Genomic DNA, 24,978 nt, shown 5'->3' with positions numbered 1-24,978 from the left:
CATGCACATCATAGAACTATTTATGACATGCCCATATATATCAAAGAAAGCTAGGAGATGCACTGAAAAGACATACTTGTATGTTTGTATAAGAAAATGCATTAACAGGCTATAATTCACGTAATACTTTAAATAAAAGCGCAACACTTTTCTTTTAGCTTAAAGGCCAAATTGTTTAAGAATACAGGACATTATTGATACTCCCTACCAGATCACCCTATTAGTTTACTTCAATCCCACTCAACCCTTTTTCCTACAATGTTGTCAATGTGTCCAGAACCGGTTTGCATTTTTGAACACATGCATATTTTGACTCCATGATATATTCTGTAGCCATAAAAGTCTTACAGGAGTTCTATTTGCACGAATTGTATCTTTACCATTTCTGCTATGGTAAGCACATTGCTCAGATATTTACATTAAAAAAAATAAAATGATATCTAAATATTCCTGGCAGATTTCCACTGCTCCCAACTTATTATAAAGTCAAACCTGTTTAGTAATTTTTGTACATTTTTGTTAGGGAAAATTACAAACAAATCACACAGAACTGCAATAGAAGATTTCAAAAGAACAAAAATATTTAATGTGGCTTGTAATTTGGAACAAACAGCTGAATAATCAACATGACAAAAAGACTAAATCAATTGCGCAATAAACTTAAAAAAGTAGTTAATTTTATACCTTTTTCCCTTCAAAAACATTACGTCATATATGTTTTCCATTTCATTGAATGTCCTCCCCTACTAATAAATAAACATTTATTTTACTTATTTGAGGCATTAGTAGAATGCTTTGGCAAATTAGCAATTTTCCTTGAAGATCTGCAACACAATTTAGAAAAGGGCTAAATAATGTAAGCCACAATGAAGAGCTGCAGGAAAAATGATTTTTATTAAGATAAAAAACACAGTATATTTCCTTGCTAAATATATCCAAATTGAGACAATTCTTCCAGAGCCAAAAGCTGGTTTTGGAGCAATATAATGTTTCAGAAGATTGCTCCGAGTGCAGGACTTTAACCTCTGGCCCTCCAGATGTTGTGAACTAAATTTCCCCTGATGCTTTATCAGTATTATAGCTTTAAGAGCATCATGGGAGATGTAGTTCACAACACCTGGAGCACTGAAGGTTGCCTTCTAGATAAACAGGGACCTTTGTAATATCGGTTGAGAACTTTAAAAGTACTCTTAATGCAACCAATTTAACGTATACGTTGTGCAATCAACTAAAATGGGTATATATGTATTTGCAGAAAAAAAAATATATAGCAAAATTAACTGGGCAAGAATAAAGAGCTTGCTGCAAGAATTAATGGAAAATAGTCATGTACACACCTACAACCGTCAAACTGTTGTACGTTTTGTAGATTCATTCAAAACCTTGAGATCTGTAATGTCATTCAGAGTTCATTCCCTGATCCCCATTCAGTTTAGCAGGAGAGCATCGTTAGTTGCATTTGCACTGCACAGAGTAACTTCTGAGCCACAGCCTATGAGCAATACGCTTAAATCGTGCTCTGTACATGGTTTGCCCCAGGAGGGACCAGCCAGATAGGCCCAGACAATGTCACAGCCACTTTCGGACCAACACACCACATTCATACACATTACTTGGCCTCTGCTATGATTTGTTCAGGAATGCAGAATTAAATACGGCATGCAATATAGTTGAGCGCAGCAAAGTAACCTAATCCTCCAGAGCTGGAACCAGAAGTAAAGAAAAATAATTGTCCCTAACATTTGCAAAACCTCTGCTTATCGATCTGCTGGCATAATGTAAAGATGAAGCCATTAGTATGGCAGAGTCCAAACAATGTCTGATTCAATGGTGGTGGTGTACAGGATATCATATACTCTACTTAAGTGGGCATTATAATTATTAATTCCATACCCCAAGAATAATAAATGTAAAAAAACTCCACAGAAATGTCATAGAAAATGTTGTCACCAAGTCTTCTACAAACACCAGATTTTTAGATTTCAAAATATTTTTTTCAATATGCTTACAGCATGGAAAACTCTAACAGGGTGGGGGCAGGCACGTGTATTGGAGGGCCAGAACCCCATCAGTTTTAGGCTTTTTCTGACATTTGGTCAAACAACTAAAATTGTTTATAGAGTACAGCTTTTTAGTGGGTCAGCAAATATCTGACTGATATATATAAAAAAAAAAAAATAAATGTGGTTAATCACTACATAGAGTGGTGGGATTAGGAATTGCAAATTTCAGGACAAAATTGCCCAACAGGAAACTTCTTTTCCCCAACTTTTGTTTTTCTTTTTGAGTTATGTTACTGTGGCATAAAAGATCCTTTTGTTATATCTACACAATGCAATTTAGTGAAGACCGAGAGATGGTAGGGGTAATTTTGTTGCTTCCAACACTTCTAACAGTTGGTAGTTGCTTATAACAGTTGGTAGTTGCTTATAAATGAACAGATAAACTGTGAAGAAGCTTTGTATTTCAAAACATGAAACAAAACCAAAAACAAAAAGAACAGCAGTTTAATTGAATAGCTTCCAATATAGGAGAAGGTGTTACTTATGATACATAAATAATAAACATCGGTAATAGACACACATGCGATTTAGCTTTTCAAAGCAGCATACAAAAATTGGTGAACAAAAATAAACAAATAATTTTTTCTTTGCTCAAACACTATGCCCTGTCTTTCTATCACCAACTACCCCATAATTCGAATTTCCTTGCCTAGCCTTGTCCTCATCTCCAAACAGGTAGGTCTGAAAACTTTTCTACAAACTGCATTTTTAACTCTGCAACTAGACAAAAATGTAAAAGTGAACATCATAATTTCATAGTTACAAGATATTTGCACAATTTTTTTTTTAAAGCTCGGGGAAATCAAGAGCTTGAAACCATTCGGCAAACAGTATGGCATAAGTACTACGGGGGGAAAACGGAGCCGGTCCAACCAAGGAAACACTTTCATCATAAATATAATCTAAATATCTGCTCAAACAAACATACGCGTGGAGGAAACATCGAGGAGTAGTGAGTAGTAACAGTGGCCAGCGACGGTTTGAAATCAGTGGCTTTAAAAAATAAAATAAAAAATAATAACATTTTTAAAGGATTTCAGATCTTCAGTTTTTAGGCCATAGCAAATCTAAACTTGGTACGTGTGTAAACATCATTAGACTTAAAACAATGACCGACTTCATATTTCAGTCTGATGCAGATGCCGAATCCAATCTCTGCTAACATGACATGTAACCAGAAAACTTCCATCCCAAAATTTGAAAAAAATAAAATAAAATAAAAAAATCATAAAAAACAAGAAAGCCTTCTGCAAAGATGGAAAGGTAATCTTCAAGACACGTCTCAACTTGGAGGGCATTCTGAAAGTTTGTGATTACTCCAGATTAGATCTTGCTATAAAGTTTGACGTACTTTTTGCCATTCAACAAACTCATCAAGGAGAACAGGCCCTGGGAAAATAAGGAAGTATAAATTATGAACACATAATATAACAAGAAAGACTCCACCTATCAGAAGAAATTAGCACATTAACTTGGCCCCCGATGTCAAGGGAGGAGAAGCCTGACTCAGCGACGTGGGGCGCAGAATCCAGGTAAGTGACAGAAGGGTTTCTATCCCTTTCTGTGCTGCGGGGGGAGGAGTGCGTGAGCGAGGGGGCACTATAGTGCTAGGAATAGAACTTTGTATTCCTGGCTCTATAGTTTCCCTTTAGCTTTTAGTTGTTTTGGTTACTTTAGTGTCCCTTTACCTGAGGAAATAAGACACTTTTTAAAACTGATCAAACAAGAAACATATAGGTCTATTAACGAAACACATAAATTTGGTAAGTGACCATGTTTTCTCCCACTCCAGGATTACCCACATTTCCGCATTTGTTTCAAAGAATGACGCTCATATTTGAAAATGATGCCTAAATATTGTCTACCCTGCATGATAAGCAAAAGTGTGAGGCATCTACTTGTCTTGTGAAATAAATATCCATCAGAATCAAACCAAAGGCAGTTGGAGTTACTCATTGTATGATGTAAAGAACACAATGCCTCCAACCTGTTAATATAGGATTCAAATTCCTAAGCAAAAATATTAGAATGTCACTTACATGCGCCATCTTCATCATAGTTGCCAAGATCAGCATGCACGGTTCGGCTGAATTCTAAGACATTGTACCACTGGTCTTTGTTCATAACTCTGTACTTTGATTGCTAAAAGGAAAATGTTACAGGTTAGCATTGTGCTCTGAGAAGTAACACAGATAATGACCCATGAAATGTAATGGGTGTCCTATAAACAGTGGACTGTTAGCTGCCTACATTTATACCCAATGGTGTTTATGGAAGGGCTCGGCAATACTAAAACCTGGTTAACCCCTTAAGGACCAAACTTCTGGAATAAAAGGGAATCACGACGTGTCAGACATGTCATGTGTCCTTAAGGGGTTAAGGGACTACATACACATCCGGGTGAAAAAAAGAATGTGCTGCATATCAGCATGAAGCAATAAGGACATGAATTGTAGAAGGTTTATGACTATCAGTTTCCACACAATTGTCTCTAATATGCAAGAACTTGGCTTACAATAGAACAAGACTCTTGATCTCATAGTACAGCTATAGCACTTCAGCTATTATACTACAAGTCCCATAAATCCCAGGTCACCTGAGAATAATGAGAGGTGTGAATCAATAGTTAGAACGGAGAACTCTGATAGACTATCGTTAGATCTTAAGAGGTTAAAGTCAGACACTATGCAAAACAGGACTTCAAAGATACTCCACTTCCGAAATAATAATAATAATTTTGTTTTTTAAATCACTGTTTATCAGATTTACCCAGTCTAAAACATGCATTAGTTACGCATTTTTCCCCCCAATGGAAGTATATCTAATAACAGTTTTCAAAAGCTCCAAATATCTTGCCTGCTGCCTTTAAAATTCTCCCCTACAAACCCTGCCCAGACTTTCTTCGTCTGTCCAATCAATCACAGACTTCCCAATGCAGCTCATTGAGAAGTCTTTGCAAGGTTGTTCCTGAGCAATTGCCTGCCTGTTCAGTTTAGCTCCACTGAGCTAAACAAGCAGGCTGTAACCGGACTTGTTCTCTGACAGCCAGTGGGGTGTAACAAGGTTTATTTATAAACATGCCAATTTCTATTGAACTCTGCACTTAATTTTTCTTTTCCATTTTAAAAAGGAAAAAAAAAAAAAAAGACAAACTTCAGCAAGTTTAAGTGTGTGAAGTGTGTCTGCATGGCATCACGTACTATCCGACCAGCCAGGCCTTATAAATTTATATACCAGTGAAAGCCTGAAGGGTCCAGGGCACGCTGAGCATGGGTTTATTTCAACTTGCCAAGGCTAAATTTTCACTTGCCAATGGTTAGTGAAAATCTTGAGTCCTGTTATATAAGACAGTGAGACCTCTGTTCCAAAAGCAAAAAAAAAAAAAAAAAAAAACAATTTCACCTGCGCATACGTAAATTATTCACCTATCCAAAATTAATGTAACCCAAAGTATTAATGACTAAATTGTATTCCTGGTCTTCCAATCATTTTGGAGGACAAAAGAATACATATAAATATAATGCATCAGTACCAAATACAAAACATGCACTTGTCTGTCTGTGTCATATGTGTATAAGTTAATATTCTTACCTCCAAATACTGATAAAATACTGAGAATAGCGGCCATGTTCTACCTAGTAGCAATGCCAACATAGACTTTGCGGTGTCAATATCAAGACTTCTCTGGTCCTTGTCCTATAATAAAGAGACAGACATTGAGTTATCGCCGGTTAAAAGTTTTAGTGACAATGGGTGGCCATGTTAAAAAGTTTGTATAGTATTATAAGACAGCCACATTATTTGTGTCATTTGTGTTTAAGGCAAACAATACACACAGATGTAGTCACACAGACAAAAAGTGTATGTCTGATAGCGATTAAATAAAGGTTATCTTGCCCTGTACAGTGCCGCCATCTTCTCCGAGTGCTGCCATTGATTTATTTTGAATGCGTAAAAATACAAAAAACTGCTTCTACCGCAGATCCCACAAAACTAACGTGTGTATTGGTTATTTTTTTGTTTTTGATGCTATACTTCAGGCAAACTAGTCAAACTTTACCTCTACTATTTTATAACTAGATGATACAAGATATTTGCCCAATATTATAATATTCCTCAGAAACTAGGCAAATTACCCAGTCACAATGATAACGTACTTAAAATATGGTCTATCCATTGGCACCAAGTTCCTATTTGATGAGAATACCAACTAACTTAACAATAAATACCATCAACCCTTTTAAAAAAAAAAAAAAATCTCTTTTCACTAATCCTGCCAAAAAAAGTACACACTTTACAAAAAATAAGAACGTTGGTATTTCAGATCAAAGTAAAGAAAAGTACAACTTTCAAAACAGATTTCCTTTAATGTACTTGTATAGCTGTTGCCATAACCTTTTACTCCAATCCAGACTTTTATTTTTACTGTAATATCTAGATTAGCTAGATGAAGGGCTTTTGAATACTGCCCACTTGTTCTGAATGTAATACCTACAGAAAACGACCTAACATAAAATAAAACAGGAAAAGAAATGGAAAGAGGAAAAAAACACAAAACACCAGATACTGCCAATTTTGCTATAGATCTAAAGCTAGCATAAAAAGTCACACAATATGAATTACTTGTTGATCAGAGAAAAAGAAAGACAAAAGTTATGCATGGTAATAACCAAAGAGTGCTCCTTTAAGCAATCTGCATTAAGTCTAAAATAAAACATCAAAACTTACCAAGGACGAAAGGGTCAGTGTGTATACAGCCGTAGACTTACCCTTGCAAAATCAAAAGCATATCTGTAAATATTCTTAAAAGCAGTGATATCATTGAGTTGAGCGCGTAGATAATCAAATTTACTCTGTAGCTTCTCTGTGCAGTCACATCTTGGAAAAGAAAGAGTGTTTAAGTTAAGCTCCCCCTACAAACCCGGATCGATAGATACGACACATGGCTGTGTTTTTGTGAACCATGCTCTGTGCAGAGATCTAGATAGAAGAGATGCTGAGATTCTCGTACACTTTGGAAGCATCACACAAAAGATCATAAAATTCTTCCTTTGATGTCATTGAATCAGTGGGCAGTCTTATAGCTGCGTCAATTTTTGCAAACTGCGGCAGCTATAAGCGGTTCCGTGAATGGAATGTGGGCACAAGGCACTCGCTGCACCATAACCTTTGCAATACTTGGAGGTTGCTATGGTGCCTAAAGTGACCCTTTATTAAATGGGTAGAATGTTCCATTATATCCCATGTGGCAGTTGTTCTAATCTTCTGAAAGCCATTTTCTGTATATACAGATGGGAATATTCTTTAAATCACATGGCTTATAGATCAGCCAAAGGATCTCCTCATGGCAATTGCATTGCTGGTATACATGCCAATCTTTATGCTATCTCTCTTGAAATATTTCCTTGAAAATAGGCTGGTTGTAAAATGCAAAAACATTTAAGGAGGAGCCATTTCTATAGTGGCTATTTTACGTCAACATGTAAACTTTACCTACTGGAAATGTGTGAACAAAATCCACACGAAAAGATTGGCAATGCAAATAGTATCCAAGGTTATTTATTCATCTAACAGATGTGGTTAGTAGTAAGAATAGTAGAATTGTACCGGGGAAGAAAAAGAAAGAAAGAAAGAAAGAAAGAAAAATCGCATATTTCATTTTCAGATAAAAAGTCTATGTTTTATTATAAATATTATGAGATAGCACTGACTAATAAATGCCTTCAGGTAAAAAAAGACTTTTCGTCAAACTGCGATAAGTGAAAAGAGGTTTCTGTACACTACAAAAATTACGTATGTGATGGAAGATTTTTATTTTCTTCACTTTTTATTGTGCACGCTTCTGATATTTGGGTCAAAACCTTTTTTGTTTTTCTCCTGCTCTGCTAACAGGTGAGGCCCAATGGTAAGGAAGGTTCATTTTAACGTATACTTGTAACATGGAAAAGCTGGAGACGACATCGTCAGGACGAGAAAAGGATATTAATGTAATCTATACATCGCGCTGGGAGAACGCTTTCTAGAAGATCAAGATGGTTGTAAAGGGTGTGGAAAGCACATACACACCTGCTTTATGCATTTTCACACATGCCCTTAAAATCTGCAGCAGCATTTCACAATACAGATTGAAATCTAGTCTCATTAGAAAGAAATACCATGTTACCATTGCACTATAAATGACATGTTTTCACTTAAAGGGACACTAAAGTACAGCTTAATGTAGTTGTTCTGGTGAGTATAATCATTGCCATTGGAAAGCATTAGATTGGCTAAAAATCGGCAATTGTGTTTATGGCACAATTTCCAGCGCCGACAGACAAGCGCGGTGCTGGAAATAAGGTGATTTTTCAGGACGCCATAGTGTTTCTTTAAAGAGCAGTTCCAGTCATCTTGTGTGATAAATGAAACTGCTGTTGGGGTGATACACCACTGCTGAACAAAAGTTTACGGAACAAAGTCAGACTGTATAGACCAGAATTAGAGGCCCCTGGTTTGGAGGGGGGGGGGGGGGGGGGTTTAGACATTTTATTTACAGTACCTTATCTCACGGTATTTCTTGCAAAGAGGATGCTATAAGACAGAATATGGCTAAAGAATGGCAACACAAAAAAACAAAACAAAATAATAACAACCCGCCAGCTCTGTATAAAAATCGACTGAATGGACTGTCACAGCTTACAACTGCCTACATCATACAAGATTTATTCCTGATCTTTCTTACTGTAAAGATGTCATTCCTTTTAACCATTCCTCCTTCGTAAAAAAGCCCATGTTTTCAGCCTCTAGTTTCCAGGCCAGAACCAACATGATTATCTAAGAAAGATAAGAAATGAAAAAAAAAAAAAAAAAAAGTTACAAAAAACAACAACATCTTGTACCAAAATACAATGAAACCTCGGAAGTGGAACGCTCCCTTACCCAAACAATTCGGTATTCAAACATAAAATTAGAGGGGAAAAAAAAAAGTCTCGGTACCCGAACAAAACTCTGTATTAGAACAAAATCAAACAGGCATGACACATCGCCCTCCTAGCATTAGATAAAGCGAACAGAGATCCTGTCAGTCAGCAAACAGAGCGCCATTCTGTCAGCAAAGAGAGCTGACAGGTACAGTGAAGTTAAATTCTCATTTAATTTACATTGTATTTATGGTTTTTCAGGTTGATTTTATGCATGTGATGTATTATTAAACTGTAAAACTTGTGTTAAAATTAAGTATTTTGGGGGGTCTGGAACGGATTAATCTAATTTACATAAATTCTTATGGGAAATTTTGATTCGGTTTTCGAACAAATCTGTTCTCAAACAGCCTTCTGGAACGGACTAAAGGAACACTATAGTGCCAGGAAAACAAACTTGTTTTCCTGGCACTATAGGGTTAAAAGGTTCCCCCGCTCCTCGGAGCCCCCTTTCCTCGGCGCTGAAGGCGTTAAAACCCCTTCAGCCTCTGACCTCTCCTCCCCCTGCAGACGTCGGCTCCGAATGCGCATGTGCGGTCAGAGCCGTGCACGCATTCAAACCGCCCATAGGAAAGCATTACTCAATGCTTTAATATATGGACGTCCAGCGTGAGTTTAATGCGATTTTCGCATTGAGGATCGCGGAAGGGGCCTCTAGTGGCTGTCAGCGAGACAGCCACTAGAGGCTGAATTAACCCTCAATGTAAACATAGCAGTTTCTTCAGCTGCAGAGTTAAAACTATGGAGACCTGGCACCCAGACCACTTCATTGAGCTGAAGTGGTCTGGGTGCCTATAGTGGTCCTTTAAGGCACCCACAAGTAACAATTATTTACTTCACGGATTGCAAATTGGGCAGAGTTTGTCAGCCTGAAGGACAATAAGCACCACTAAGCAACTAAAGCTTTCTGTAAGGAATGTTTGGGTGGAGACCCTTTACTTTTCTTGCATAGAAAGCCTGCACTTTCTGGTCTACTGTGAGAATGATAAATATAACTTCCTCATTATCTGTAAGAACTTGGATGGCAACAACAGCATATTACTGCCATCAAGATTTGGGTGCATAATGCAGGTATTTGATGCAAAAGCTGCATCCATCAATTCGTTGTAATTAGTTGAAATGCTGCTGTGGCTGTAGTGCTTCCATAAGACAGCTGTCATTTTAAGAAAATCTATATATTTATATGAACCATTTTAGTGCCAGGACATTTTTCAAAATAAAAGGTACCAGAGACTGACAATTTTGAGCAGTGTGTTATCTTTCATGTTAAACCCAATTTTATTTTAACAACTCAAATGTGAATTGCAATTTTAAATCAATATAGTGCAGCTGGAAACCTAATCCCAGTTTGACATTAATTGCCTTAAGTTTGAAAATCCCTGACCAATTCCAGTGTTCGTGAATACCCAAGTCTCTTTTTTCACAAGTAAACAGCAGGTAAAGTATTAACTGTAAAAAATAAATCACATGGGAATAAACAATCTGCATATTTAATGTATTGCTTTAACAATTTGTTTAATAATATACCAGCTAAGCACCAATATACTACAGAGCTTCAGGTATTTAAAAGGATACTCTATGCACTGAAACAGTAATGAGGTGATGTCGGCTCAGTTCTCTGTCATTTAGGAGTTAAATCAGGTTGTTTATGCAGCCCTGGCTACACATCTGCCCTTACCATGACTCTCAGCCTCTCTACACACTTCATGAACAAAAGTGTATTTTTTTTTTAATCTGCTCTAATTGCAGTGTGTTTAATTTAGAATTGATGCTAAAGTCTACAGCAGCCTCCTATGTGTGATTAATGTTCAATTAACTCCTTAAGGACTTGCCATGCCATCCTCACGTTTTTGCGTTAGCAGGGTTAAATTGCTGCTCATCTGTAAAAATTGAGCACTTACATTTTCAGGTTCAACCCCAATGTCTTCACAAAACTTTTCCATGGCTTCAGGCCCAACAATTTCATCTGGCCCTTTACAAAAAATAAAAGAAAGAAATTATATTAAAAAAGTAATAATAAAATAAAGCAAACAACAGAATGAATTCAAATACTTCAGCCTATGTAAACTACAGTGATTGAAATATTTGTTTTATTTTTCAAGAATTCTTAACAAGCTTCATAATGAGATTTAAAAAAAATAAAAATCTGAAGGTGAGGGTGAAGTGGTTATACGTGACATGAAAAAAAGAAATAAATAAAAACCGTCAAAATTGACATGTGAAAGTTGTGGTTGGAGGTGATATAAGAAAGGGGTGGATAGCAATGAATGCCATGGTAATGAGATAAGTTCATAAATAGAATATGATAGGTATGGGAAATGAACATGGGGTCCATTGATTAAAACACATCTCCGAAACCTCAACGCACTGCAACTCTTTAAAGAAATAATCCAAACACCAAGTGTGCTGTAGTAATTATGAAGCCAGGAAAGCCCTTTGTAAGTAATCAAATTGTTTTAGAACCTGGAGGTAAAGAGCGCACACCGATCCCAAGTAAGAAATTGAACCATTCTAAAAACAGTTTGACTACTTACATTGGATGTAGTGGTTATGGTGCTCACACTCCTTTAAATACTAGTTTTTGAAGCCTGGCTACAGAATAAATTCTGGAAACGTATACAGCTAAAGCTGCTATTTGCAGGTGCTGCCATTAATTAAGTCACTCATGATTAAGATATGCAGGGAGAGGGCCGGCCTTGGTACAGTGTGATTGATGGGGATTTATTGGAAGAGCTGCTGAATCATGGATGGCAACATGGTGTACACATAGGATAGTGATGTCTACAAGAGATGTAAAATATGGCTTTATGATGTGAGAGACTAAAAGGATGGACCTTGGCTATATGAGGGGGAAACCATCATCACGAGACACGCAATTCTCTCACCGAGAGCTGGATATGCTGCACCGATCTCTACAGAGTTGTAGGGAAATGTGCAGACACTGTTTTCACTTACTAATCTTGGAAGTGTGACACAAGGCAATTGAGCAAGTGTGTTTTATTTATTTCCAGAAAATGCCATGATCATCATAAAAATATTATAAATATATATATATATATATATTTTTTTTAAATCCAACACATCCTTGCATCATAAGTGCTTAGTATACCCATTTATTTAGTTTTCACCTAAAAAAAAAAACCCCCAAAAACACAAAAGAAAAGTGGAAAACATTTAGTAAACCAGGTGAACTGTCTAGGCAAGGCATTTGCTTAAATTCATTTACTTAATAATATAAAACTAAAAACCTTGAACATGAAAACTTTACCAAATAATACAAAATTTGAGTGTCAATACTTTCTCAAAGAAATAAACATTGTTATTGTTAGATACATATATACATATACACAAAATACCTTAGTTGAGAAACTCTGCATCCTCCTGATTGCACGTACATCATTTATTCAAACATTCAACAATTGGACCAAACAATGTTTAAACACAAACTCTGTTTATGTCAACTCATCGTTTTAGAGTTTGACAGATTAAATCATTTACACGATATTAACCCCTTAAGGACACATGACATGTGTGACATGTCATGATTCCCTTTTATTCCAGAAGTTTGGTCCTTAAGGGGTTAAAGCAGCGTGGAATCCAAATGTATTCTGAGTTGCAAGGACAGGTGTGCCTTCTCTCTCTCTCCATCAAGCGGACTACTGTAGATATTAAACATCTACTCAATGACTTTCATGGATTTTTTTTATTTTTATTTTATATCACGGCAGTAGTACTTTAAGGAGTGATTCACATGATGTTTAAAATAGGGAGCTAAGCATTTATGCAGTGTAGCAATATACAAGAACGACAGGAAATACCTGCATATTCATAAAACCAGGACAGACATTTCTTGCTAGAGAACAGATCTTCTCCACCTATTATTCTAGCTGGTGCTTGAGATCTGCAATAACTAAAAAACAAAAATGTACAGTTAGTATAAGTGTGAATCTTTAGCCTTTTCAAAAAGGTTAACAAAATAAATAAATATATATATTTATTTTTTTATTATATATATATATTTTTTTAAACCGTGTTTTAAAACTATATAGATATGGGCAAATCAATGACAGTACCTTGTTATTCTACATTTTTTTAAGTTCATTTCTTCGGCGGAGGAAGCTTTTCTCTTTTTTTTCACCGGCATTTTAGCAGGAGTTGATGAGTTCAGCAGAAGTCGGTAGTCAGACTTCCTAAACCAGGACAGATGGTAAAAATTGCAATTATTACAGAGCCCTCGAAACATAAACGCATCTAGAGACACTCAAGATTTAAATATACGCAAACTAAACATGTGGATAGGATGCTCCACAGAACTGACAATCTGGAGTAGTGATGACAAAACTTTTTTAAGCCTGAGTACCCAAACTGCAACTCGAAACCAATTTATCTAAAGGTTCCAACACTGCAATTGAACAAGGAAACTGAGATCATATTGTGTGTGATGCGTGCTTAAAGGACAGCTATAGGCACTCAGACCACTTCAGCTCAATGAAGTGGTCTGGGTGCCAGCCCTCCTAGTTTTAACCCTGCAGCTGAAAACTATGTTTACATTGAGGGTTAATCTAGCCTCTAGAGGCCGCTTCCGCGATTTAAATCGCACTTATTTGACACTGGATGTCCTCACGGAGTCCAGCGTCAAAAAAGATCCCCATAGGAAAGCACTAGAGTAATGCTTTCCTCTGGCCACGCACGCGGCTCCACTCGGGAGCTGACGTCGGCAGGGGAGGAGAGGTCACCAGCACCAAGGGAGCCTGGCGCTGGATTAAGGTAAGGTAAGTGGCTGAAGGGATTTTAACTATAGGGCCGAGGGAGGGGGCACTGAGGGAGGGTTCTCCTGGCACTATAGGTTCCCTTTAATGGTTAACATAATTATGTTCATTTACTTGCAATGATAAAATAAAAATAGAAACACAATTTGCCCCCTTCACCTTCTTACTCTTTTTGCAGGAAGAGGGCTATCTTTCGTGGTGGTCCAGTAGGGGTTAATAATGGAAACATGAAAGTCCACTGGGGTTGAAGTGGCTATCATTCCAGGAGTACCCTGGTTCTGTTTACAGGTAATGGGTCAAACGGTTTTGCAGCTCTATAAGCCTTCTTGCCTGGTTCCCCGCCGGGCACCGACTGTCCTCCTGTTGCCAGTGATGACATTCAGATTCTACAGAGCTGCAGAAGTCGATCCTGCCAGTCATTCATTGGTTGAGAGAGTCAGCTGGCCCCTCTCAGACAATTAATGCAATTGTGTGCAAATAAATATGCACAGAATTGAAATTGGCCAAAAAGAGTATATGTTTAAAAATAATGGTTTAATGAGGGTTGTCTGCCATTTTTTAATTATACTTGGTGATAATACTCAGACACAATTTATTTTTGATCCCAGTGAATTATAAAAATTGGGCCTCTTACTGCTGTAAAAGTGATCAAATGTTAGTCACTGTGAGATCCTATGGCAGTGTTCATTGCTGATTGTGACACACATTTAGTTTTATCAGATGTGAGGTAAGACCCAATTACAGATGTAAACGGCACCACAGATGAAGCCTTACGACAGATGCCAAATATGCACAGAAATGACATTAGCCATCCCAGAACTCTTGCGCTGGCCTGGCTAATGATGTCCAAGAACATTGCCAGAGATGAAGTTACACTTTTGAGAGCAGAGCTGTTAAAAACTGTCTGTGCAGTGCTTCTAAGAGAAAGCCTTCTAAGAGAAAGCCAGGTCACGTCAAATCAGTGAAGGGGTCAGGAGTAACCCTTTAAAAGAAGGGCCAAGATGTGTTGTGCTTTTATGCATACGGGAATTCAAAAAACACATGACAGGTTACCCAGGAGATACACTGGGAAAAAAAATGCAGACTCCGTACGGATTCAAACTTCATTAACTTTTGGTATTTTAAAAGAAGCAAAAGTTGCAAAATACTTTTACCACCCAAGTCCAGTTCAACAGACATGACTGACACTCACTGCTGCCTGACAGCTGATCTGGCCACAGTTTGTGCTGTCATCATCAGTCAATCATTGGTTGATGTCAGTGTTCTTGCAGTAAGAGACCTTCAATTTAGTATGAAATCAGTACATGATTGTATTTAAAGGGTTACTCAAAGCACCATGACCACTTCAGTGATTTAGAGTGCTCATAGTGCCTGGAGTCTGTATGTGCAAAGTTTTGCTATGGAAGTTTAACCCATTCGCTGACGGAGGTGTAACTCTAGCTCTGGCTGCATCATTTAGACATCATTAATGAGCCCAAAACAAGAATTCTGGACTGTCCAATGTCAGGTGACAACTGGTGTCCAATCTCAGCACACTCCTCCCAAGAGTAAATATGTATATATTTCAAAACCTTTGTGATTGATTTCATTTATTTTTTAATCCGCTTGGTAAGGGGCATAATTATGGGTATCCTGCACATTATTTCGGCACATGTTAAACTGAGTAATAATTAAAAAAATATTTGCACATTTAAATATATTCTCTCTGAATGCATTAGTTTTCTTAGAAAATAATTTAAAGGAACACTATAGTCTCCTAAATTACTTTAGCTAAATAAAGCAGTTTTAGTGTATAGATCATTCCCCTGCAATTTCACTGCTCAATTCACTGTCATTTAGGAGTTAAATCACTTTGTTTCTGTTTATGCAGCCCTAGCCACACCTCCCCTGGCTATGATTGACAGAGCCTGCATGAAAAAAAAAATGGTTTCACTTTCAAACAGATGTAATTTACCTTAAATAATTGTATCTCAATCTCTAAATTGAACTTTAATTACATACAGAAGACTCTTGCAGGGTCTAGCAAGCTATTAACATAGCAGGGGATAAGAAAATCTTAATTAAACAGAACTTGCAATAAAGAAAGCCTAAATAGGGCTCTCTTTACAGGAAGTGTTTATGGAAGGCTGTGCAAGTCACATGCAGGGAGGTGTGACAAGGGTTCATAAACAAAGGGATTTAACTCCTAAATGGCAGAGGATTGAGCAGTGAGGCTGCAGGGGCATGTTCTATACACCAAAACTGCTTCATTGAGCTAAAGTTGTTCAGGTGACTATAGTGTCCCTTTAACTTGTAAATGTCGGCCTTAAAGGGAATTTGCTATAAAATACCCTGAAGAGTTCCAACTCATCCTTCAAAAAAGCAGATACTGTTAAAAGGACACTATAGTTGCCGAAACAACTTTAGCTTAATAAAGCCGTTTTTGTGAATAAATGATGAATCTGCAATCTCACTGCTCAATCCTCTGCCATTTAGGTGTTAAGTCGGTTTTGTTTCTGTTTAGGCAGCCCTAGCCACACCTCCCCTGGCTGTGACTGACACAGCCTGAATGACAAAAAAATACTTCAATTTCAATTAGATGTTACTTACTTTAACAGCTTCTATCTCCTGCTCTGTAAATTGAACTTTAATTACATACAAGAGACTCCTGCAAGGACTAACACACTATTAACTGTGCAGCAGATGAGAAATTCTAAATTAAACATAATTTGTAATAAAGGAAGTGTAAACATTAAATGACTCTTTACAGGAAGTGTTTAGGAAGGATGTGCATATATGATACACACAGGGAGGTGTGACTAGTGCTGCATGAACAACATGATTTTACATCTAAATGGCAGAGAATATCTACATACCAAAACTGCTTTATTAAGCTAAAGTTGTTTTGGTGCCTATAGTGTCCCTTTATTAAGCAATGGGAGCTTGGCAGCTACACACGTGTACCTGCACCTCACACGACATGCTCTATAACATGCTGAATATTGTGAACATCCTTCTAAAAGGGTCTCTGTTACAATTAAAAGATTATAGTCGATTTTTGGTACAACTCTGTAATAAGTGGAGTTTCAGTCGCCATATCTACATTCCTATAGATCCTCCCAGGACTTCTGTATCTTCCATGGTCCTGTCTTTTTGTACTCTCACACGTTTCTGCAAGATGAAGCCTTTGAGATTAGCTTCATTTAGCCTAATATACATGAACACACCCTAACGTAGAATTTAAATGCATTGTCAAATGATGTACTGGGCACCATGGATACCTTTTTATATATCTACACAATCATTTTCTGTAAGGATGAGGACAGTATGTATACCAAAACTGGCCAAAAAGTAGACACCACTCCAGCTGCAGAAATAACTACTCCCATGGGGGCAATGACTACGACTTCCATGGAGGCAAAACATACGGTGAGCAGTAGTTCTACAAACAATTCTATTAATGGGTATAAAAAAAATAAATAAAAAAAAAACAAGATTATTGTGGGGAATATAATCTTATATACAGAGTTAAACCAATATACCCATGCAGGATGAGGCTCTGTGTATTACAGGATGTGCTGTGTATGAACGGCTCTGTATTATATGACCATGCTGTGTATTATATACTCTGTGTATTATATACTCTGTGTATTATATACTCTGTGTATTACAGGACCATGCTGTGTATTATATAGTTAGGGCGGAGCTACTGGCGTCACACTAAACAATCCATTGACTGGCAGACAGGAAAACGTCAATGCTCACAACAAATGACACGCTAGGCATTTGGTCTAAACCCTGCATGCCCCCTGGCGGTACGACTTTCAGTGGCAACGCTCACCTGAATAGACTCGACCATTCTAACCCTTCTGAAACAAACCGACCCAAACCATACTGCTCGGTGGAAATGATGCATATGTATTACAGGCTCTGTGTATTACAGGACTATGCTGGGTATTATTGACGCTGGGTATTATACACTCCGCGTTACAGGCGCTGGGTATTATACACTCCGCGTTACAGGCGCTGGGTATTATACACTCCGCGTTACAGGCGCTGGGTATTATACACTCCGCGTTACAGGCGCTGGGTATTATACACTCCGCGTTACAGGCTCTGTGTATTATACACTCCGCGTTACAGGCTCTGTGTATTACAGGCTCTGTGTATTACAGGCTCTGTGTATTACAGGCTCTGTGTATTACAGGCTCTGTGTATTATACACTCTGTGTCACAGGCTCTGTGTATTATACACTCTGTGTCACAGGCTCTGTGTATTATACACTCTGTGTCACAGGCTCTGTGAATTATACACTCTGTGTCACAGGCTCTGTGAATTATACACTCTGTGTCACAGGCTCTGTGAATTATACACTCTGTGTGTCACAGGCTCTGTGAATTATACACTGTGTGTCACAGGCTCTGTGAATTATACACTCTGTGTGTCACAGGCTCTGTGTATTATACACTCTGTGTGTCACAGGCTCTGTGTATTATACACTCTGTGTGTCACAGGCTCTGTGTATTATACACTCTGTGTGTCACAGGCTCTGTGTATTATACACTCTGTGTGTCACAGGCTCTGTGTATTATACACTCTGTGTGTCACAGGCTCTGTGTATTATACACTCTGTGTGTCACAGGCTCTGTGTATTATACGCTCTGTGTGTCACAGGCTCTGTGTATTATACGCTCTGTGTGTCACAGGCTCTGTGTATTATACGCTCTGTGTGTCACAGGCTCTGTGTATTATACGCTCTGTGTGTCACAGGCTCTGTGTATTATACGCTCTGTGTGTCACAGGCTCTGTGTATTATACGCTCTGTGTGTCACAGGCTCTGTGTATTATACGCTCTGTGTGTCACAGGCTCTGTGTATTATACGCTCTGTGTGTCACAGGCTCTGTGTATTATACGCTCTGTGTGTCACAGGCTCTGTGTATTATACGCTCTGTGTGTCACAGGCTCTGTGTATTATACGCTCTGTGTGTCACAGGCTCTGTGTATTATACGCTCTGTGTGTCACAGGCTCTGTGTATTATACGCTCTGTGTGTCACAGGCTCTGTGTATTATACGCTCTGTGTGTCACAGGCTCTGTGTATTATACGCTCTGTGTGTCACAGGCTCTGTGTATTATACGCTCTGTGTGTCACAGGCTCTGTGTATTATACGCTCTGTGTGTCACAGGCTCTGTGTATTATACGCTCTGTGTGTCACAGGCTCTGTGTATTATACGCTCTGTGTGTCACAGGCTCTGTGTATTATACGCTCTGTGTGTCACAGGCTCTGTGTATTATACGCTCTGTGTGTCACAGGCTCTGTGTATTATACGCTCTGTGTGTCACAGGCTCTGTGTATTATACGCTCTGTGTGTCACAGGCTCTGTGTATTATACGCTCTGTGTGTCACAGGCTCTGTGTATTATACGCTCTGTGTGTCACAGGCTCTGTGTATTATACGCTCTGTGTGTCACAGGCTCTGTGTATTATACGCTCTGTGTGTCACAGGCTCTGTGTATTATACGCTCTGTGTGTCACAGGCTCTGTGTATTATACGCTCTGTGTGTCACAGGCTCTGTGTATTATACGCTCTGTGTGTCACAGGCTCTGTGTATTATACGCTCTGTGTGTCACAGGCTCTGTGTATTATACGCTCTGTGTGTCACAGGCTCTGTGTATTATACGCTCTGTGTGTCACAGGCTCTGTGTATTATACGCTCTGTGTGTCACAGGCTCTGTGTATTATACGCTCTGTGTGTCACAGGCTCTGTGTATTATACGCTCTGTGTGTCACAGGCTCTGTGTATTATACGCTCTGTGTGTCACAGGCTCTGTGTATTATACGCTCTGTGTGTCACAGGCTCTGTGTATTATACGCTCTGTGTGTCACAGGCTCTGTGTATTATACGCTCTGTGTGTCACAGGCTCTGTGTATTATACGCTCTGTGTGTCACAGGCTCTGTGTATTATACGCTCTGTGTGTCACAGGCTCTGTGTATTATACGCTCTGTGTGTCACAGGCTCTGTGTATTATACGCTCTGTGTGTCACAGGCTCTGTGTATTATACGCTCTGTGTGTCACAGGCTCTGTGTATTATACGCTCTGTGTGTCACAGGCTCTGTGTGTCACAGGCTCTGTGTGTCACAGGCTCTGTGTGTCACAGGCTCTGTGTGTCACAGGCTCTGTGTGTCACAGGCTCTGTGTGTCACAGGCTCTGTGTGTCACAGGCTCTGTGTGTCACAGGCTCTGTGTGTCACAGGCTCTGTGTGTCACAGGCTCTGTGTGTCACAGGCTCTGTGTATTACACACTGTGTATTACACACTGTGTATTACAGGTTCTGTGTATTACAGGCTCTGCGTATTACACACTCTGTGTTACAGGCTCTGCGTATTACACACTCTGTGTTACAGGCTCTGCGTATTACACACTCTGTGTTACAGGCTCTGCGTATTACACACTCTGTGTTACAGGCTCTGCGTATTACACACTCTGTGTTACAGGCTCTGCGTATTACACACTCTGTGTTACAGGCTCTGCGTATTACACACTCTGTGTTACAGGCTCTGCGTATTACACACTCTGTGTTACAGGCTCTGCGTATTACACACTCTGTGTTACAGGCTCTGCGTATTACACACTCTGTGTTACAGGCTCTGCGTATTACACACTCTGTGTTACAGGCTCTGCGTATTACACACTCTGTGTTACAGGCTCTGCGTATTACACACTCTGTGTTACAGGCTCTGCGTATTACACACTCTGTGTTACAGGCTCTGCGTATTACACACTCTGTGTTACAGGCTCTGCGTATTACACACTCTGTGTTACAGGCTCTGCGTATTACACACTCTGTGTTACAGGCTCTGCGTATTACACACTCTGTGTTACAGGCTCTGCGTATTACACACTCTGTGTTACAGGCTCTGCGTATTACACACTCTGTGTTACAGGCTCTGCGTATTATACACTCTGTGTTACAGGCTCTGCGTATTATACACTCTGTGTTACAGGCTCTGCGTATTATACACTCTGTGTTACAGGCTCTGCGTATTATACACTCTGTGTTACAGGCTCTGCGTATTATACACTCTGTGTTACAGGCTCTGCGTATTATACACTCTGTGTTACAGGCTCTGCGTATTATACACTCTGTGTTACAGGCTCTGCGTATTATACACTCTGTGTTACAGGCTCTGTGTATTATACACTCTGTGTTACAGGCTCTGTGTATTATACACTCTGTGTTACAGGCTCTGTGTATTATACACTGTGTTACAGGCTCTGTGTATTATACACTGTGTTACAGGCTCTGTGTATTATACACTCTGTGCTACAGGCTCTGTGTATTATACACTCTGTGTTACAGGCTCTGTGTATTATACACTCTGTGTTACAGGCTCTGTGTATTATACACTCTGTGTTACAGGCTCTGTGTATTATACACTCTGTGTTACAGGCTCTGCGTATTATACACTGTGTTACAGGCTCTGCGTATTATACACTGTGTTACAGGCTCTGCGTATTATACACTGTGTTACAGGCTCTGCGTATTATACACTCTGTGTTACAGGCTCTGCGTATTATACACTCTGTGTTACAGGCTCTGCGTATTATACACTCTGTGTTACAGGCTCTGCGTATTATACACTCTGTGTTACAGGCTCTGCGTATTATACACTCTGTGTTACAGGCTCTGCGTATTATACACTGTGTTACAGGCTCTGCGAATTATACACTCTGTGTTACAGGCTCTGCGTATTATACACTCTGTGTTACAGGCTCTGCGTATTATACACTCTGTGTTACAGGCTCTGCGTATTATACACTCTGTGTTACAGGCTCTGCGTATTATACACTCTGTGTTACAGGCTCTGCGTATTATACACTCTGTGTTACAGGCTCTGTGTATTATACACTCTGTGTTACAGGCTCTGTGTATTATACACTCTGTGTTACAGGCTCTGTGTATTATACACTCTGTGTATTATACACTCTGTGTATTATACACTCTGTGTATTATACACTCTGTGTATTATACACTCTGTGTTACAGGCTCTGTGTATTATACACTCTGTGTATTATACACTCTGTGTATTATACACTCTGTGTTACAGGCTCTGTGTATTATACACTCTGTGTTACAGGCTCTGTGTATTATACACTCTGTGTTACAGGCTCTGTGTATTATACACTCTGTGTATTATACACTCTGTGTATTATACACTCTGTGTTACAGGCTCTGTGTATTATACACTCTGTGTTACAGGCTCTGTGTATTATACACTCTGTGTTACAGGCTCTGTGTATTATACACTCTGTGTTACAGGCTCTGTGTATTATACACTCTGTGTTACAGGCTCTGTGTATTATACACTCTGTGTTACAGGCTCTGTGTATTATACACTCTGTGTTACAGGCTCTGTGTATTATACACTCTGTGTTACAGGCTCTGCGTATTATACACTCTGTGTTACAGGCTCTGCGTATTATACACTCTGTGTTACAGGCTCTGCGTATTATACACTCTGTGTTACAGGCTCTGCGTATTATACACTCTGTGTTACAGGCTCTGCGTATTATACACTCTGTGTTACAGGCTCTGCGTATTATACACTCTGTGTTACAGGCTCTGCGTATTATACACTCTGTGTTACAGGCTCTGCGTATTATACACTCTGTGTTACAGGCTCTGCGTATTATACACTCTGTGTTACAGGCTCTGCGTATTATACACTCTGTGTTACAGGCTCTGTGTATTATACACTCTGTGTTACAGGCTGTAGATCCTGGAAGCAGACTGTCTCTGTATAACACAGATTCCCCCATCCCCAGTATAAGGAGTGAGGTATATGCCCAAAGCTGGCCGTGGCCCCTGTTGTTACCTGTCTGCCGTCCCCCAGCTCCTGCTGCTGAACCCCGGATCGGGAACGCACTGATTCACTGGCCAGCCGGCCGGAGGGAGAGCGTCGCAGCACTGACGTTCGCAGTATGGGATGATTACGTCAGAGAACGCGACCAGCAGTCACGCGAGTCTGGGGAGAGTTAAAGGGGCAAAAAGTGAGAGCTGGCAGGTCTATAACTGGCTGGCTGGCTGGCATGGTATATCTATAACTGGCTGGCATGGATTATCTATAACTGGCTTGCACGGTATATCTATAACTGGCTGGCATGGTATATCTATAACTAGCTGGCATGGATTATCTATAACTGGCTGGCATGGTATATCTATAACTGGCTGGCACGGTATATCTATAACTAGCTGGCATGGATTATCTATAACTGGCTGGCACGGTATATCTATAACTGGCTGGCATGGTATATCTATAACTGGCTGGCATGGATTATCTATAACTGGCTGGCTGGCATGGTATATCTATAACTAGCTGGCATGGATTATCTATAACTGGCTGGCACGGTATATCTATAACTGGCTGGCATGGATTATCTATAACTAGCTGGCATGGTATATCTATAACTAGCTTGCAAGGTATATCTATAACTAGCTGGCATGGTATATCTATAACTAGCTGGCATGGTATATCTATAACTAGCTGGCAAGGTATATCTATAACTAGCTGGCATGGATTATCTATAACTGGCTGGCACGGTATATCTATAACTGGCTGGCATGGATTATCTATAACTGGCTGGCATGGTATATCTATAACTAGCTGGCATGGTATATCTATAACTAGCTGGCATGGTATATCTATAACTGGCTGGCATGGTATATCTATAACTGGCTGGCATGGATTATCTATAACTATCTGGCATGGATTATCTATAACTAGCTGGCATGGTATATCTATAACTGGCTGGCATGGATTATCTATAACTAGCTGGCATGGATTATCTATAACTAGCTGGCATGGTATATCTATAACTGGCTGACATTGTAAATCTATAACTGGCTGACATTGTAAATCTATAACTGGCTGACATGGTATATCTATAACTGGCTGGCATGGATTATCTATAACTAGCTGGCATGGTATATCTATAACTGGCTGGCATGGTATATCTATAACTGGCTGGCATGGATTATCTATAACTAGCTGGCATGGATTATCTATAACTAGCTGGCATGGTATATCTATAACTGGCTGGCATGGATTATCTATAACTAGCTGGCATGGATTATCTATAACTAGCTGGCATGGTATATCTATAACTGGCTGACATTGTAAATCTATAACGGGCTGACATGGTATATCTATAACTGGCTGGCATGGATTATCTATAACTAGCTGGCATGGTATATCTATAACTGGCTGGCATGGTATATCTATAACTGGCTGGCATGGATTATCTATAACTAGCTGGCATGGATTATCTATAACTAGCTGGCATGGTATATCTATAACTGGCTGGCATGGATTATCTATAACTGGCTGGCATGGTATATCTATAACTGGCTGACATGGTAAATCTATAACTGGCTGACATGGTATATCTATAACTGGCTGACATGGTATATCTATAACTGGCTGGCATGGTATATCTATAACTGGCTGGCATGGTATATCTATAACTAGCTGGCATGGTATATCTATAACTGGCTGACATTGTAAATCTATAACTGGCTGACATGGTATATCTATAACTGGCTGGCATGGATTATCTATAACTAGCTGGCATGGTATATCTATAACTGGCTGGCATGGTATATCTATAACTGGCTGCCATGGATTATCTATAACTGGCTGGCATGGTATATCTATAACTGGCTGACATGGTAAATCTATAACTGGCTGACATGGTATATCTATAACTGGCTGACATGGTATATCTATAACTGGCTGGCATGGTATATCTATAACTGGCTGGCATGGTATATCTATAACTAGCTGGCATGGTATATCTATAACTAGCGGGCATGGTATATCTATAACTAGCTGGCATGGTATATCTATAACTAGCTGGCATGGTATATCTATAACTGGCTGACATTGATACCGGAGAAACAACATGGTATATCTATAACCGGCTGGCATGGATTATCTATAACTAGCTGGCATGGTATATCTATAACTGGCTGGCAAGGTATATCTATAACTGGCTCGCATGGATTGTCTATAACTGGCTGGTATGGTATATCTATAACTGGCTGGCATGGATTATCTATAACTGGCTGGCATGATATATCTATAACTAGCTGGCATGGATTATCTATAATTAGCTGCCATGGTATATCTATAACTGGCTGG

At 39.2% G+C, this 24,978-nt stretch overlaps 1 protein-coding gene across 1 annotated transcript; it reads right to left on the bottom strand.

Annotated features, from left to right (window-relative positions):
* Positions 1–563: 563 nt before the first annotated feature.
* DCUN1D5 (defective in cullin neddylation 1 domain containing 5) lies at positions 564–22,763 on the bottom strand. The gene is made up of 9 exons (XM_063430346.1): positions 22,654–22,763; positions 13,096–13,212; positions 12,841–12,932; positions 10,924–10,994; positions 8,785–8,876; positions 6,833–6,941; positions 5,655–5,759; positions 4,103–4,205; positions 564–3,452 (listed from the first exon to the last, which is right to left on the bottom strand). Exons 2-9 carry the CDS (start codon positions 13,164–13,166, stop codon positions 3,397–3,399), a joined length of 699 nt encoding a protein of 232 aa, XP_063286416.1. The 5' UTR covers positions 13,167–13,212; positions 22,654–22,763; the 3' UTR covers positions 564–3,396.
* Between the last annotated feature and the right edge of the window lie 2,215 nt (positions 22,764–24,978).

Source organism: Pelobates fuscus, chromosome 1 (genome assembly GCF_036172605.1).
Source record: "Pelobates fuscus isolate aPelFus1 chromosome 1, aPelFus1.pri, whole genome shotgun sequence".
Classification (NCBI taxonomy): Eukaryota; Metazoa; Chordata; class Amphibia; order Anura; family Pelobatidae; genus Pelobates; species Pelobates fuscus.
The sequence above is the reverse complement of the archived record's forward strand: the minus strand, read 5'-3'. Positions and strand labels throughout refer to the sequence as shown.